Genomic DNA, 16,920 nt, shown 5'->3' with positions numbered 1-16,920 from the left:
TGTCTGTCTTCATTTTAATATATTGCCAGAACCTGCATACTTAAGAAGGGCCGAATCTCTCTTCTACTACCAGGGGTGAAATAACTTCAGCTGGGTGACACAGGCAGGCATTTTAATCACACATCACAGACAGGCAAAATTCGAGTTGGTCATCATTGGTATTGACAACTGGTCAGTGCCCACATTCTTGTGGTGTCTTTGAATCAATGTTACTTAAGGCTGTCACAATTTCTAACCGACTGGGACACCAAAATGGAAAAAGGTATTAAGATCATCTTATAGGCAAAGTTCAAAGTAATTCTTTAATAGTTTACAACTTTGAGTGGGTTTGTATTAACACAGTGCTCATCTACAAATGATATTGCTATTCACAATAGAATTGTTCAGAATTTGAACAGTGTCCCTTGTAAAATTAGTTGACCATGTTGAATATCTGAGGAGGTATGTTATTGGTCTATCATGTTCCATTTTATACCAAAAGAGCCACCAAGATTCAGTAAGCCATTTGTGTTCTGATGATAATAATAGTGCCTCCTAGATGCTTTTGCTATATATAGCACACAGCCTCCAACATGAACTGACGGCTAAAGTCCTATTATGGTGATCAAAATTACAGGAGTTTTCACTGGGAAACCGGTCAAGGCCAGTTCTGATCAGTGACAGATTTTGTGACCACTTCACGCTCTGTGCCACTTTGCATGTTTGCGAGACTTGCATTCTTTTCTTTGGGTGTAAATGTCATCCCGTGAAGTCAGAACTTCACTCCCATATGTAAAGTGCCACCAAAGGAATAATTTGCTTCCTAATTTCCCAATGGAAAGCCTTGGAGACAGCTCTTACTGCACCACACAGTTGTGATATGTGGGGTTACTTTGGAAATAACTCTACAGTGTCAACATAGGTGCAGTGGCTTTACCCTGCTGATTTTGTTGTTGTTGTTGTTGTTCTCATGGTGTCTGTTTTATGCTGAAAAAGAAGGAAAAACACAGAACCTGGTTTAAAAAATAGATGCTTTCCTATGTGTCTGGAAATGTGATTCTTTTCCAGGATTTTATTTGCGTGTGTGAATGAGGGTGGGTGGGTAATGCATGTGTTTATTGTGTGCATGCACATATGTATGTGGCCCTGGAGGATGGAGGCTGATGTCAGGTGTCTCCATTTATCATTCACCACCTTATTTGTTGAGACAGGGCCTCTTGCCAAAGCTGGGGCTCCCTGACTGGTGAGAACTAGGACTCTGCCTATCCCCATCCCACCCATACTATTAGGGTTACAGGCCCGTGTGGTATACGTGCCAGGGTTCCAAACTCGGGTCCCCATGTTTGTGCGGCAAGTGCTTTGCCAATTAAGCCATCGCTCCAGCCCCCTCTCCAGGAGTTTTTTCTTAGTTGTTTGTTTTTCTGAATCTGCAGCATTGAAATCCTGGCAGAGTTCCACCTGCTTTTATACCTTCCCTACATTGCAGCTCCACGTTCACAGGCTCTGCTTGATTCCACAGCCTCTGTTTCTGTATGTTCTCCAGAGCCAACTCCAGTCCATGATGTCCTCCTACTTGAAAGCATCTCTTGATGTTCCTCACCTTACAATGAAGAGCATCTTCTGTGTACCTTATCTTTCAGCTCTCCTTCCTTCCCTTGAGTCTGTGAGCCTCTTCTGCCAGCATGCTTTGTGCTCCTGTATTGGGCAACCATTCTGGGGCAGCAGATGTCATCTGAGACCATCCCAGGCTAACCAGGATGGGCAGTCAGTACCACTTCTAAGAGACTCTAAGTGAATCTCTGAAGTAGAGATTATTGACTGGTGCTCTGTCAGTAAATATCTAGTAAGCGCCTAAATGAGCCCCTCATTGTCTTTCTCATGAAATTATCGATCCCACCAACTCCTCTGCATTTTCCTGCTTGTTCTCTTCTGGGTTATAGAATAAACAAATAGTTACCCCTCCAGTGCCGGCAGCCTCTGCCTGTCCCTACCTCCCCGCAAATGCCTCCCTTCCAGGCCTTTGCTGCGCACTGTTTGTTTTGATCTGATCTCATGTTTCGTCATTCATCCAGCTAGCATCCTTTCTGTTCCTTTTTGATACAGGATCTCACTGTGGAACTCACTGTGTGGCCCAGGCTGGCTTGGAATTTATGATACGTCCGTCTCCACTCTCCAGTCAGCCAGGATTACATGAATAAGGTCATATTCTACTACATTCTTGCTGTGCTTGGGTTTTAGAGACTCCGCTGGGGGTGACAAGGGAATGAAGAAATAATAGGCATGCAGTTAGAGAAAACCTGGGATTGGGTGCTCTAGGCTCTCTGGCGGAGATAACGGCAGCATGTTTATTATATGCAGCTGAACAAGAAGGCAGGCTTAGCTAATCTCAGTCTCAGCCTATAAACATGCAGGGGGAGAAAGCTATGGTGGACATTTTCTGCATACACCATTAACATTCCCACTGGGACCAGAGGAAGACTTTGCTGTCCCTCTGAGTCTCCCAGGGAAGGCTTTGCCACTCCCACGTGGCTGAGGCACTGGGGTCCTTGACATGGCAGTGTGCATGTCAGAGAGTATACATTCACTCAGGACTTCACAAGCTCGCTGCAATACCTGCCCTGTAACACTGCTTAACGAAGTTGAAGGGGAAGAATAGTGAAGGGACCATAACACGTAACTTGTGGCACATTTTCATTCATTTAGTTGAATTTTGATACGGACTCTGCAAATACCAGGGCAATCACACTTGAATATTGCTTTTGGAATTTTGCTAGCAATTTGTTCCCAGTGTTCTGGTGGTGTTTCTGAATAGCAGAGCCCACCCTTAGAGTGTATTATTAACACAGCAGAAAACCTTTCCCGGGTGTGATTATGGTCAGCGAGGTACCAGGAGCAGGTCAGGGGGTGCAGCCTGTTTCCACTTCTTTGGCATGTCTAACGGGGTGCCTTTTGTAGTCTGAAATAACCCGTTCTATTGTGGTGAGCCTTTTCTTCTCTATTAGCCACACGGTTGTCATAGTAGAGTCACAATGAACCCACCTTTCCCAAGTGATAGGGAGTGGCTGGTTGGATAAATATGTCCCTGTCACTTGGTCTGTTCCTGTCACAGGCTTGGCGGGTTTCTCTTGATCCTGTCCGACTTAACTGCCTTCCCCGCAGACTCAGCCTGCAGCCTTTTGTTGCCCTAAACATTTTCCTCAAAGCTCTTTTATAAACTTTTTCTTTCCTGCTCTAATTTCTCGCCCGCTCACCTACTTTGGCTTGGAGCCCCGTAACAATAGTGAGAAAGAAAAATACATTCTGGTGGTGCCATCAGGGGGACAACAACTTATGATTAAAGAGACAGCTCAACTTTTCAGTTCTGGTACCTTCTCGCCTGCTAAGTGATGCTTGGAAGGACAGGATGAAATGATTGAAAAGACTTGGCTTCTCCCAATTAAATCTGTCACTGTCAACTTCGCCCATCATTAAGAAAAACAGATTTTTTCCCCCTTTCTAATTAGTTACTTGTTGATATCTTAGGAAAAAATCAAGGCAGAAGGAGATAGGAAAATTATCAATTTTCTTTTGTAATCAGAATTGATTCCTGTGACATTCAGATGTCAGTGAGAGAGACTGCTATTTATCTGCTAGATTTAGTTTGCTCTTTCTTGGTAGTAAACCTCCCCCCCCCTTTTTTTCCTTGCTAATTAGTGGTTGCCTGGAATACTGTATTTCTAACCCCTCCTGAAGTAGGTAGCCTAGATACAGAATGCCTGTGATTGGGTAGACCATGTACAAGTTCTCAGAAGGGTCTAGAAGGAAGACTTGCTTTTTTCTTTCTTCTTCCTAGGAGGAATGGAGGTGTGATGGCCGACCTCAGTTAGTCAGCTGATATCATAATGTATCTCTTCATAGTTTCGGTTATTAAAATAATAAATTATTATAGATTGGGTGGCTTAAACTCTTCACAGTCCTGAAAGCTGACATGTTGATGGATCAGGTGCCAACATTAGTGCCTCCTGAGATGTCCTCTCATGGTTTAGAGGGCCACAGTCTTGTCTGGTCCTCACTGGCTGGAGATAGCAGCAGGAATGTGGAGAAGTCATCTGTCTTGTGTGTCTTTGTGTAAAGGCACCAATCCCACTCGGGAGGCTTCACCCTCATGGCCTAATTGCTAAAGGCCCTACCTCTGAATTCTTTTGGGATTAGTGCTTCAACACATGCATGTGTGAAGACAAACATCTAGCCCATACAAGGTGCGGACCAAGCTTGGGCACCCAAGGGACCTCTGGCCTGCTTGTGTATACGCTGGAGAGGCTCCTGCACATTGTAATCCCTGCCATTTGTTATTTTCTGTCAACATGAAGCAGAGCATAATCTTATAGATTCATCTGTGAGACTTGTTTGGTGCAAGCGAGTTGTTGGAGATTTTTGTCATGTCAGACTTGTACACCTCTGAAACAGAGGACTGCTTTATCTAGTAGACAAGAAAATCTGAACTCTTACCAGTAAAAATGTGTGAGGTTTTTCCACAGCATCCGAGATCTCAAATGTCTCGTGAGGCCACCATGATGATGCCTCTTAAAAACCACAGGTGTGTTCTGATCTTCCCTGATCTCTTTCCTCACCAAGGGTTCTTCTGAAATCATTAAATGGGACTGGAACAGATATACTCAGGGATGACGTAGGGTGGAGTATGGGGCAAGCATGGGTAAGAAGACAACCTTACAGAGTGGTGTACCTTAACCCACACAGTCAGAGGCATCTGGTGGCCAGGGGCTGGCCATGGATCAGCATCTGGGACCAATGAGGAGGGAACTAGGCTGAGAGAGATGGGAGAAGAAAGTTCTTGTCACAGGGATCCGGGGTGACTTTTTAGTTGTAGAGGACACATTTGTCTCCAGATTATAAACCATCAGGAGGTGTGTGAGGGAGGAGTTTTAGTTCCAGAAGAGCCTGGGTAAGCATGTTCAGTACCTTTCATGTTTGACTGGCCATGGCCACATAAACTCTGGAGCTATAGATCTGTGCACTGGTGTTCCAGGAGACATTTTCAGTGATTTTGACCATTGCTGTCTAATAAATGCTTAATGAAAACCACATAAAAAGTTGGGTGAGGAACAGGGCATAGGTATAGTTTCATATACTCTTTCTCCCCCACATGCTCGCTAGGAAGATCCTAAGTGATAGGGCATTCATTTTCACACAGAGTGCTGGGGAGGATGCAGTGAGAATGCATTGGTACCATGCTCCCGTCAGAGAAGTATAGCCACACTTTTGAGGGTCAATGGATGGGAGAATCCAGGCAGAGAGGCTGTATCCACAAGTGCTTTGCCTGGCCACCTGATGAGGGATACTTAGGAAATCAAAACAAGGTTCTTTCAGCTCACAGTTCTGGAGACTCAAGTCCAAGATTGTGCAAACCCATCAGTCTGGTCCTCTTCTGAAAGTTGTACATTATGGGGGAAGCATGAATTGGACCAAATGCCCACATCCCAAAGCCAGAAACTCATCTGAACCATAACAAGGACATAATGAAAACTGATTTGGCTGCAGTTCTCAGTAGCCAAGGCCATGAAAGTCAAGGACAGGAGATCTGAGATTAAAGGACACTGAGGAGGCTTGGCAGTGCCATGCACTGTAGATTCAAAGTTGGATCCTTTCTTGTAAATAAATGGGGTGTTTATTGGATGGGAGCTGAGATTACATTCAGCCATGATCTTGGTTTTGATGGTCATGTAAGACCACCCCCACCCCCCCCACCTCTGCCTCCCCCTACCCAGTATTCCCAAAGTTTATAGGTTAGCGACTTAGTATCAGTGGAGCAGACTAGAAAGATTTGACTTTGGATTGTATTTCGAACTCTTCTGTAACTGATGAAATGGAAACACACCATTAAAAAACTTAGCAAAGGTTATGCTTAGGGTCAGTGCATACTCACTGTCTCCACAGCAAGCTGGGAACTGTTCTTTCTTATCCCTTTAAACAAAAATTTTGACTGCATTAAAAGAATGTGCTTAGAGACAGAGTATTGAAAGAAAATTTATTATATATGCTTATATACATACATATATGTATATATGCATAGACTTCTGAGCACCCTGTAGAGTTTTAGAACCCAAAGTGGAACACCACAAGTTCCTCCCCCTCCTCCCCTTTCTCTCACTGTTTTCAACTGTTGTGTTCACTTAATTCCTCTATGCTTAGATAACTATTGTAATCTTGGGAGACACAGATAGAGCTTCCATCATAAGGTTGGAAACTAGCAAGCAGTACACATTCCAAGCCTGTACTTTGACACATCAGCTAAGTTACATTTAGAGGAGGTCCAGGACAGGTTTCACCTCTGATCCTGTAATTATGTGTAGAGGAATTCCAGGGTGGGCGATGGGGGTGGGGCTACACTCCTGGTCTACTTATGTCAGTTGGATATGAAGGTTTTGTTTGGCACAGGCAGGGCCTCCAGTTTCTCCGCAGTCTTGGCCTCTTCTTCTGAGCTGCACCATATTGAGATGATGGTTCAAGTTAGGCCAGCTGACCAAGTCGCCCTGTGAGGCTTGATCCTGTGGTCCTGGTAATGCTCCATCCTGTGACATGAATCTCATTTGCTCCAACTAGCCATGCTAATTCCACCATCCCTTGCATGACTTCATCTAGTCTAACTCAGACGACAGCTTGCATGAACCCCAGCTCGTGTTCTGATTGGTGGATGCCTTGACCTTTGAAAATCATTTTGCAGCCTACCTGGAAGTGAAGGGAGTGCCATTGTAAGCAGTCCTGACTGTTTTGTTCTTTCTTTCTTTTCCAGTCTCCTTGGCCCATATCACGCAACTGGTACTCAGTCACAACAAGCTAACAAGTAAGTAAAGCTTCTCTTTCATTACATGGCTTCCTTTGTACATTATGTCACAGTGTCACTGATTCCATTATTCTTTCCATTAAAGAAAGTAATGATAAGTGATCACTTGTGAAAAAATTAAAGTTTATTTAGGTGACAACGAAGATAACATATGTTCCCGTTCTCTCTCTGTGTTCTGTGCTTGCCTCTATTTTGAGAATTCTTTCCTATCCTGTATCTGCTGGTAGTTCCACCTAAGGCATTAAGTGCTGTGGTGACTGGGACTGCCTGGCCAGTGGTTAGCATTTCATGAGGAAAGTGTTGAGCTGGGTGTGGCAGTGCACAACTGTCTTTCCAGCTACTCAGGAGGATGAGGCAAGAGGATGTCTTCAGCTCAGGTGTTCAAGTCCAGCCAAGGGCACAATCCGGGTCTCCCCCACCTCCAACTTGCAACAACAAAACAAAATTATATTAGAATAAAAATCATTTTCACCTATGTTTCTTCCTCCAACGGGGAAGATTTCCTTGTTGAAAATGCTTTTTGTCCCTGCTTTGTAGATGGAGAAAACATCACAACATCTTATACATTGAATACATTTTTCTCATTTTTTAGAGAATGGTTCCTGGGCCCCTTCTGCAGGATTCTCTGGGGAATCAGTGGTGTTTGGGAGTGGTTCACATGCAGAGAATTAATACCTGTTTTAAAGGGAATATGGACTGTGAATGATGGTCCATTTTCTTCTTGACGCTAAGGCTTTAAAGACTTTAATGACCAGCCCCACTCTCCTTTCTCATTCCTAATTGACTGTCACCTCTTCCCACTTGCCATATTTCCTGCAGACTTGAATGATTTTCTAATCATGTGGCAAGCATTTGTTAGGGGGCTTTCCGAGTCCGATGAAGTTGAGCGGAATGTCATGTTGAGGGATTTGTGTTGTGAATTTATGTGTGTATGTGCATTATACATAGCCAGAGGCAATGTCACCGAGCAGTTGATTATGGAGGATTAAGAGTGGCAGTGAGGGAGGGCCCCTCCTGTGCTAGAAACAAGCTGATTTTTAGGCAGAGCGCACATCTGTAAGGAAAGGCAGAGTGGCACCACTGTCACGTTGAAGGAGCAGTGGCCACAAAAGCTGAAACTAAGATCTACACGTCCCAAGTAATCCTTGTTGTGACAGGTAATGTGTTGTTTGCGTTGTTTTCACAGTTCCCAATCTTGCGGTCAGTCCTTGGTGACCACAATTCCAGTTCAGAGGAGCTTTGCAGTTTGTCCTGAAAAGTGCCCCATCACATGATCTCAAAATTCCCTAGGACTTTTCAGTAGGAATCCTTGACGCTCCAAGTGTTCAGTTTATGAAACATGTTGGCTGAAGGGGAGGTTTCTGTGCATTCACTTACATTTACACAAGACCGTTGGGTGCGTTCCGTTCTTAGAGCTCATTCATCGATCTAGCCTTCTCAAAAGCACCCCAATAGCTGTCCTTCATTCCCTTTACATATCTGCAGAGACCGAAGCCCTAGGAACCAACAGACCCATCTCTGTCTCCAAGCCATATGAGTTTAGATACATCAGAGGTGCAAATGTGGTAAACTGTAAGAGATTGACCGTGAAAGAACCCCCATTCCGTCCTCCTCTCTTCCCCATTTGCTTCTTCTCCCTCCATTTGCGACACTCTTGACCTAATCCAGTAAGCATTAATTAATCGTCTTGGTAGATTCTGCTTCAAGCCGTCCTGGAGTGTCAGTGACACCCGATCTGTTCCACTAAGGTCAAATTAGCATCTTTTACTATTTTTCTGGCATTTAAATGAATGACTTTGCTGTGGTTTTTCAAGTGTTTATAGTAAATATGTCCGTTTGATGGAAATATAAATATGCATTAAATGTTCATGGCTGAGCCCACCCTCCTGTCACTTTTTATTCTAATCAGTGTCTTTCACTTTCCATTGTTGTTTAATAGGGACTGGCTGACGCGGCTGCGTTAACGCCACCGGGCCTCAAAACATAAACCCCTCACCAGTGCTTACTTTTATCTTGCTAAAGTATTTGTGTTTTTCTCTCAGTGTGCCAATTACGCTGCTCTCTGACATTTCTGCTTGCCTGCTTATGGAAGGAATGACTAGCTTATTGAAGCTGGGACCTTGTCTGGGGACACCATTTCCTTCTAAGTTAACATCTGCAGAGGCATCTGATCACTGTGGTGCTGGGTTGACAGCCCTTTTCCTGTTGGAGGTTTTGACCTTGAGAGATCCATGTAGGTAATATACTACAAGTGAGGTTATGATACCCAAAGGTGGCCTTTATGATCCTGAAGTTGTCCAATATTTTTGTGTGCAGAATGTGTGTGTGTGTGTGTGTGTGTGTGTGTGTGTGTGTGTGTATGTGTGTGTGTGTGTATGGATACCTGAACACATAGACACTGGAGTTGAAGCCAAGTGTCTTCTTCATTTGTTTTCTATTTTACTGTTTGCACGAGGGTCTCTCACTGACCCTGGGGCTCACCTGTTTGCCTAGACTGGGGGGCTGGGAGCTACCTGCTTCTACCTCTCCCGCATGCTGGGAGTACAGATGCTGGTCTTTACTTGGGTGCTGGGGACCTGGACTTGGTCCTTGTGCTTCTGTGGCCACACTGTAGCACCAAGCCATCACCCCAGCCCTGGAGTTGTAGTTTAACTTTTTATTTTTGCCTGAACTTACTCTTTCTTTATGTAGAACTGAATTTGACTTCTTTCTAAAGAACTATTATTTACTTATTTATTTGTAATGCTGGGGATGAACCCCTGAGCTTTGTGCCTACAAGGTAAGTATTCCGCCAGTCTGTGCTACATCCCTGGGTCTGTAAGCAGAGATTCTTGAAGTCTTCTCTAACCATGAAACAACAAAAATTAAAAATCCAAGGTCCAGAGGGTAACTGTAGGAGCTTCATTCTCACTACAAGACAACTACTTAAATGTGAAGTTGGTCACGGAGGCAGTGTTGATGGATTCTCATAAAGTCGCCTAGGGAGTAATGTTAGCAGGAACTTTCTCAGACTTGCTGGAGTTGCGGCATCTTTAGGGAGGTGGGTGGAAGAGGAGCGAGTTGCTGTGTTTCTCCTGCCTTTCTGCTCTGATGGGCAGGTATGAGCTGGGAACATCAAGGGGTTCTTTCTGGCCCAAGGGTCAGAGTTTCAGAATTTGGAAACTTTAAAAAGTTGCCTTCATTTATTGATTTTCACAGATCTGGGGTGAAGCCAGGTCTTCAGTCTTGCTAGGGAAGTGTTGTGCCACTGAGCAACACCGCACCTAATGTTAAGCCTTTTTAAAAATAAGGATCATGTCCGTATCTAGTTTACCTGGGTAGACTCATAGGATTGCTGAAAGGAAGCAGCCAGATGACAAGGAAGGCCGGAGAGGAAACAACTGAGATTAAGTGGGGAACCCTCGGGACCAAAGGACTTCTTGGGGACTAGCTGGTGTAGGGTCTGCCACGTTGTTTTTATTTTAAACACACTGGATTTTAGCACCTTGAAGAAACCTTGCATCATGTCCGAGAATTTGACATGTACTCCATATCTGTCGTCATGGATTTCCTTGGTCACTGAGGGATGCTGTGTTGCGGTCGTGCTAGGGTACTCAAAAACAGGTGCACCTAGGGGAAGCTTGGATGGAAACCGCCCCAGGAATGCTTGCTACTCAACAGCTTCCTGGGCTCTGCTTTGCTTCTGTGCTCCACTTCCTGTTGTTAGGGGCTGGGGCTTGGGCTCTTCTTTTTTTCAGTCAAAATTAGCACTCTCTCCTTCTCTGGCTATGATGCGTGCGTGCGTGCGTGCGTGCGTGCGAGTGTGCGAGTGTGTGTGTGTGTGTTCATCCACATTAGTCATTTGAGGTTTGTAATACCATCTTCTCATTTTGTATCCCACAGAAGTACTCAAAACATGTTGAGTATGAAATAAGCACTGATGTAATGCCAGTTGAGAAGTGGATTGGTTAGGTGACTAAATGCTAATCTCCAGCAGTCTGGGAGACCTAGCCAAGGACCTGCCGGCTGGGACAAACGAATACAGTAAGAAGAGAGACAGTGTTTATCACAGTTGTCTGTCCCTGAGTACCTTTGCCATGACCTTTGCAAAGCCATCCTCTGTGGGTGCTAGCTTTGGATCTTCTCCAGATGGTTCCTTAATTTGGTCCCATCCTCTGGGAGATGTTAGCATTATTGAAAAGAATTTCTGTGGGAGACAGTCATTTTAAGGCTTGTCCACTAGAGGGCACTGTTGAGACACACATTTGATTCTGGTACCCCCAGGTCTGGTACCTAAGATTGAAAAACAAGTTTGTGTTGTCAGAAGAAATGTTTTTGGCAGCTCTCTGGCTTGGCTTTGTACCACAGGGCATGTTACTGTTGCCATTTACAGAGTGCAGTTTTGTTACATTTACAATAGATCTTTATCAAAAGAGGTATTTGGTTTTTATGTTTGGTTGTTAAAACTGAAATATATTTTCATTTCCACGCACTTTTTTTTTTTTTTTTACTGTTTATTATTCCTACTTTCTTGAGTTAGGAACAATTTCTCTTTTCCCAATATGCCTAAATAGAAGGAAATAAATGTTTGTATTGGGTGTATTGGAGATTTTTCTATAGCAGGACTTTCAACATACGCATGTCTGTGATCAGATGTCAATTTACAAATAAGCATGAGAATTGGGAAATACTCATTCTGCTCACATTCATACTTTTTTTTTATACTAATAAATGATACTGTGAAGGGGAGAATACTGAGCTATGACGTGAGTTTCCTTCAACCTGAGTGAGGAAAGCCTCACTCAGTACATAGAGAGTTAGGACAATGTAAATTTTAGGGAAACCACTAGACTATGTACCACCAGTATCCTTGTAAATGACCTGAGCAGGCTAAAGATGAAAACACAACATTCTGAAAACGTGCAGGTCCAGCTGTAAAGAAGAATTCCTAATTCATTTTCAACATGATACTTTTCTTAATTTTGGAGCTTAAATAAAACAACAGCGTTTCTCTTTGTCCAGCCTCTACGTGTCAAGCATGGAGCCATTGCCAGTGTGAGTGGTGAACTTGGATTACGTCTCTTATCTTTGCAATCACTGAGCTGCTCTCTGCTTTGGACAGCGTTCCCTAAGTGTGTGTCTCTGAATGAAAGCGTGTGGTTGGCTGCTTTGAACTTATAACTGTCATGTGGAGCTTTTCCTGAGGTATTGCCGGTTATGGCTGCAGTTTTGGGTCTTAGCTGTGGGCTTTATCTTGTCATTTAATGTATTGGAAATGGCTAGGCAAGTAGTAAACCCAAGTATTATGGCCAGATATGAGTTTTGAAAAGGCAATTTCCCATTACTGATAGCTTAGATGTGAATCTAAAATTATAGTGAACAAGAAAATGCTAGATATTTTCTTTAGTGATTTCATGTTTTGTTTGTTTGTTTGTTTGGGTTTTTTTTGTTGTTATTTTTAACCAAGGTTGGTGTTCTGAGTACATAGAGAGTTAGGACAATGTAAATTTTAGGGAAACCACTAGACTATGTACCACCAGTATCCTTGTAAATGACCTGAGCAGGCTAAAGATGAAAACACAACATTCTGAAAACGTGCAGGTCCAGCTGTAAAGAAGAAAACGGAACAGGTTTTAAGAATGGGATACATTGAAAACCTTTCCCATCGCCGTAATGGACTGCTGGATGAGTGAGAAAAAATTAACTGTCCCACTTTATAACAATGACCTTCACCGGTCTCAGGACCTTGCCGCTCCTGGGTCTCTAGTCATTCCCCTTCACATAGCTTATTTGTCATCCTGTATGCAAAACTTCCTGTCCCTGGCTTGGATGAAATTAAAATATGGGGGGGGGTATGTAAAATAAATCTCCCGTGCCATGAATTTATCTTGTGACAATATCAAAACAACTTGCTGTTTGCATTTTAACAGAGCACACATGTATTTATAACACAGAGGCTTTGATCAATAGCTTATTTTTTTAATTAGTGCACATTTATCAGTTTGTTATTGTGCCATCGTTTGAGAGATTGGAGTTGAAAAAGTATGCACAGAGTATTTTTGAACCTGACAGCTATTAATTTAACAATATCTTTCTGCTGGTCCCGGTCGTCAGGTTACCTTGAAAAATTGCCTGCAGTTGGCAGTGTGCGGTTATTTTTGGCTTCAGTAAGCAGGCGTGTGAGGTCATCACGTGTGAGAGTGGTCCAGCCCCAGGCCAGGCCTCAGGCAGTGGCTGTAGTGAATGGAGATTGCTTTCTGTGGTATCCCTCAGCTGATGGGCCCTCCTCCTTTTGGTCCATTTGCTGCTGGCTCCTGTGGCATCTCGCCCTTGGCTGACGAGCCATGTTCCTTTTAGTCCCCTGGCTACTGGTTCCACCCTCCAAAATTTACCTGTTTTAGTATTCTTTTTTTCTTGGGACCTTGTTTCTTGATAAAAGGAAACTACCTAAAATGTAGCCTATTAATTCTCCTGTGGTATAGTTTTAAATGGGAGGGCATCAATCATAACAGCCTGAGCCTGGTGACTGGCTGTGAAAACAGTAAGATGGGGTAGAGGAGCCTGATACCTTCCAAATCATAACTAGCCCATCCTAGGGGTTGATACTGAACAGTTTTTCTATTTACAGTTAAATGTCTATCAAACGGAAGTAACATAATAGCAACATAGGATATGCATACAGTGTTGTAGTCTAATGTCCTCGGACCATGAGGCAGCCAAGGCTAAATCAAGCACAACACACAGACGCACATACACACACACACACATACACACATGAGAGAGAGAGAGAGAGAGAGAGAGAGAGAGAGAGAGAGAGAGAGAGAGAGAGAGAGAGAGAGAGAGTGTATATATAGCCAAGGATGTGCAATATACAGGTATGTACATTTTAAAAAGGATTTCTTAATTATTTTTAAGTCATTGAGTTATTATTTTTTATTATTATTATTATAAGAATCAAAGGAACACACATCCTAATCCCTGGAGAAGTGCACATGGTGCTTGTGATTTAACTGACCTTGGGTCCTGCTCTGCCCGTACAACAGTTCTTTAAGCCCATGCATCTCTGGTTTGGAAACCCTGGCTGGGGGAAAGACAGACAGGAAAAACTGATACTGTTTCTTGAAGAAAGTTCTGCAGAACTGTAAAAAGATTTTCCAACAGAATGAGAAACACATATAAAAAGGATTCATATATACTACCCAATTTATCGTCTTAAATTTACATTTCAAAATACAGATTTCTCATCTTGTAGCCCCCAGCCTTGAGTGAAACGTGGTTATACATACATATAATATATGTATACATGGTAAGTCATAAAATTCTTGTGAATGCCTTTCCTTTCTCTGCCACATAGCCTATTAGGACAGAATTGCCCGTGTGATTAATTTAACCAGTTGGAAGACTTTTGACCTTATATTCAGTCTGAACTCTTTTGTGTGATTTTTTTTTAATTTTATTTTTATTTTCGGTATCCTTTCTCCTCGACCGTATGTTCTTTGTTTTACTTACGTCATTATCTTCATCTCTGAAGTTCTGTCTCCTCTTTCTGAAACCTGCTACCCTTTAGAAAACTTAGACGAACTCCCGTCGTTTCCATGGAACCCTCTTCTCCTTCAGAATGAACCATGACTGTGTGGCATGTAGACGGAAGGCACCCCGCCGTCCATCAGGTTGTGAAGGACAACACCCCATATATGAAATTAACCGAGAATTAAGGGAGGCAAGAGAGAGAGATACCGTTCATGGAACCAAACTCTCCGTTAAGTGGAGGACTTAGACTTAATGTGCTTAAATCATCGGAGTCGGAAGGGTCTGCATCTTCTCTGCACCCCCATTTCTGTGGCCGCTTCTCTAAGTGATTGATGTGTGCAGTTTAACTGTCCCAGGCAAGGGAAACCCAGTGCTCCTGGGACCAAGCATCTCTGGGACTCCAGATCTTTCCTCCTTTCCATCGCACAAGGGAGAATCGCTAAGGTTGGAGGGCAGGCCTTCCATGTAGGGCAACGAGTGCGGAACCACTGGGTGGATTGTGTGTTTCCCTATCTCTGGCCAGCTCCCTCTACTTCCCCTTCCTTCCCTGCTCATGGAAGTACCCCTGTCCTCAGCCTCTAAACATATGCTCCCATAGGAAGGGAAGCCACCCCATGCGGCCTCTTATTGAAGTAATTCTCAATTGTAAAGGAAGACAGACGCTATTGGCAAAGCATGCCCTGAGCAAGTGTTGAAGGTTTGCGTTAAGTACTGTCTGCCTCTTATTGTTACTAAGTCCACATAGACCATACATGTGTTCATATGCTATGCTATGCTATGCTATGCTATGCTGCACATAATAAAGCATGTACAGCAAAGAGGCCAAGAAGCTTTTTGGCATCCCAAGCTTGCTTCCTCTGTGTCTGCTGGAGGATCTTGTGTCTTTTTGTTTTTTGGGTTTTTTGTTTGTTTGTTTTTAGTTTTTTTTCTCTTGTTTCTCTTGATATTTCTGAACTTCTGAGGCGTTTTTTTCCTTAGGATGACCGCTGTTCTTTTCTTCCTTTTCACTAGATGTCACTTCTTTCCCATACCTCTGAGTGTCATTTTTTTTTCTCTTTTGAGTGCTAATTGTTCTGCCCCACCCCCAAAGGAAAGCTGTCTGCTGATGTGTGACTGAATTAGCGGAGAAACCTGAACCAAGTATAATGAGGAGTGTGTTTCCCAGCAGAAGCTGGGGTTTGGAAGTCCTCTTTCGGACAGCATGGGCTAGCCCGCGCTTTCCTCTCTGTTAGCGCAGGCTTCGGGCACTGACCACGTTGTCTCTGCTCAGAAGGGAAGCAGTCTGTGCCCGTCAGCTCTTTATGAGTCTCTTTTAGTTACACCTGCACACTTTCTATAGCTCAGGGACATACGTTTTTGCTTGTTTGGTTTCATGTTAAAAAATCTGCCTTATTGCTCGTTTGTACCATTTCCTCCTAATTTTTGTCTAACTGATTGTTCGCTTTGCCGCTGGTGAGAGAGGGAGACCATATTTGTGTGTCTGTGCAGTGATTAACTCAGGGATTTTTTTTTTATTTTTGGTTCATAAAACTACTTAAGCTGCAGAATCCTAAGGAGGCCCATGAAATGTGTGTGCTCCTTGTTGATTAACCACAGGTGGAATTACTGGAGTTACCTGTAAGTCTAATAATATTTGGGGAGATGGTGGCCTTCATTAAGGTGGAGGCTTCGATACTTCGTGAATTTTTATTTTTACCTTGAGGGACATCTAGAACCTTTTAAATGAAAACTTGCTTCAGTGTTTCATAAACTTTATGTTTTTAAATAACCTGTAACTACTGTAATTCACTGCTGTAATAGCTGCTTTGGAGGAAATCTCATAAAATCTGTGAAGCTGAACATGATTAGTGTACTTCTGAACTTCAGACTCATACAGTAATATATAATTACTTCATTATCTACCTTGTGGTTTGGGCCGGAAAACAAAGGTAATTAATCACCATAAGTACAAATGACCTTTTTTATTTGCATATAAAATTCCAAGGAGCGTTAAGTATTTGCATGTGAGAGTAAAGATCTCTTTTTTCAACGGAATCATTGAAATGGCGTCGATGGATAGGATTCCTGGTTTGCTGTAGGAATTGGCCTGTACGTAAAGAGCCCAGACATTGCCTCTGGTGGGACCAGGGGGCTGTTTTCTAGCTGTGGTGGGTAAGGATCAAAGGTCCGTGATTTTGTGTGTGTGTGTGTGTGTGTGTGTGTGTGTGTGTGTGTGTGTCCCGGCCAGGCTCCAAGTCATCTTTGAAACAGATTCTGTGATCTTGGTTTCACTCAGGCTACGGGAGGACCATGGCTATCCAGTGCCCATAGACTACCTGGTCAGAGATACACTAGCTTCCTCTTTCGTCTTGAATGGTTGTATCCTTCTTGTTATATGTTATGAGAAGCCTTGCTCATTTTCATGTATTATCCTGCCTTTGGTAGTTTTTTTTTTAACCTTTGTTGTAGGAACAAGCCAATTTAGTATTCTTCACCACCCATTACTTTTTTCTGTTTAAAAGACAGGCCACAAAAGCCTAGAGTGTAAAAAAGAAGACCACGCTGGGTGGTGGTGGTGCAGGCCTTTAATCCTGGTTTGTGGGAGACAGAAG

General features: G+C 43.3%; 1 protein-coding gene across 2 annotated transcripts in view; it reads left to right on the top strand.

Annotated features, from left to right (window-relative positions):
* The window catches only part of Rsu1 (Ras suppressor protein 1), a 183,409-nt gene that overhangs the window by 22,222 nt on the left and 144,267 nt on the right, over positions 1 to 16,920 (top strand). For both annotated transcript variants that reach the window (XM_059262445.1, XM_059262444.1), the window contains exon 3: positions 6,770 to 6,820. In XM_059262445.1, coding sequence (XP_059118428.1) covers positions 6,770 to 6,820 — 51 coding nt within the window. The remainder of the gene's footprint in view (positions 1 to 6,769; positions 6,821 to 16,920) is intronic.

The sequence above is a fragment of the Peromyscus eremicus genome, chromosome 5, assembly GCF_949786415.1.
Source record: "Peromyscus eremicus chromosome 5, PerEre_H2_v1, whole genome shotgun sequence".
NCBI classification, from domain to species: Eukaryota; Metazoa; Chordata; class Mammalia; order Rodentia; family Cricetidae; genus Peromyscus; species Peromyscus eremicus.
The sequence above is the reverse complement of the archived record's forward strand: the minus strand, read 5'-3'. Positions and strand labels throughout refer to the sequence as shown.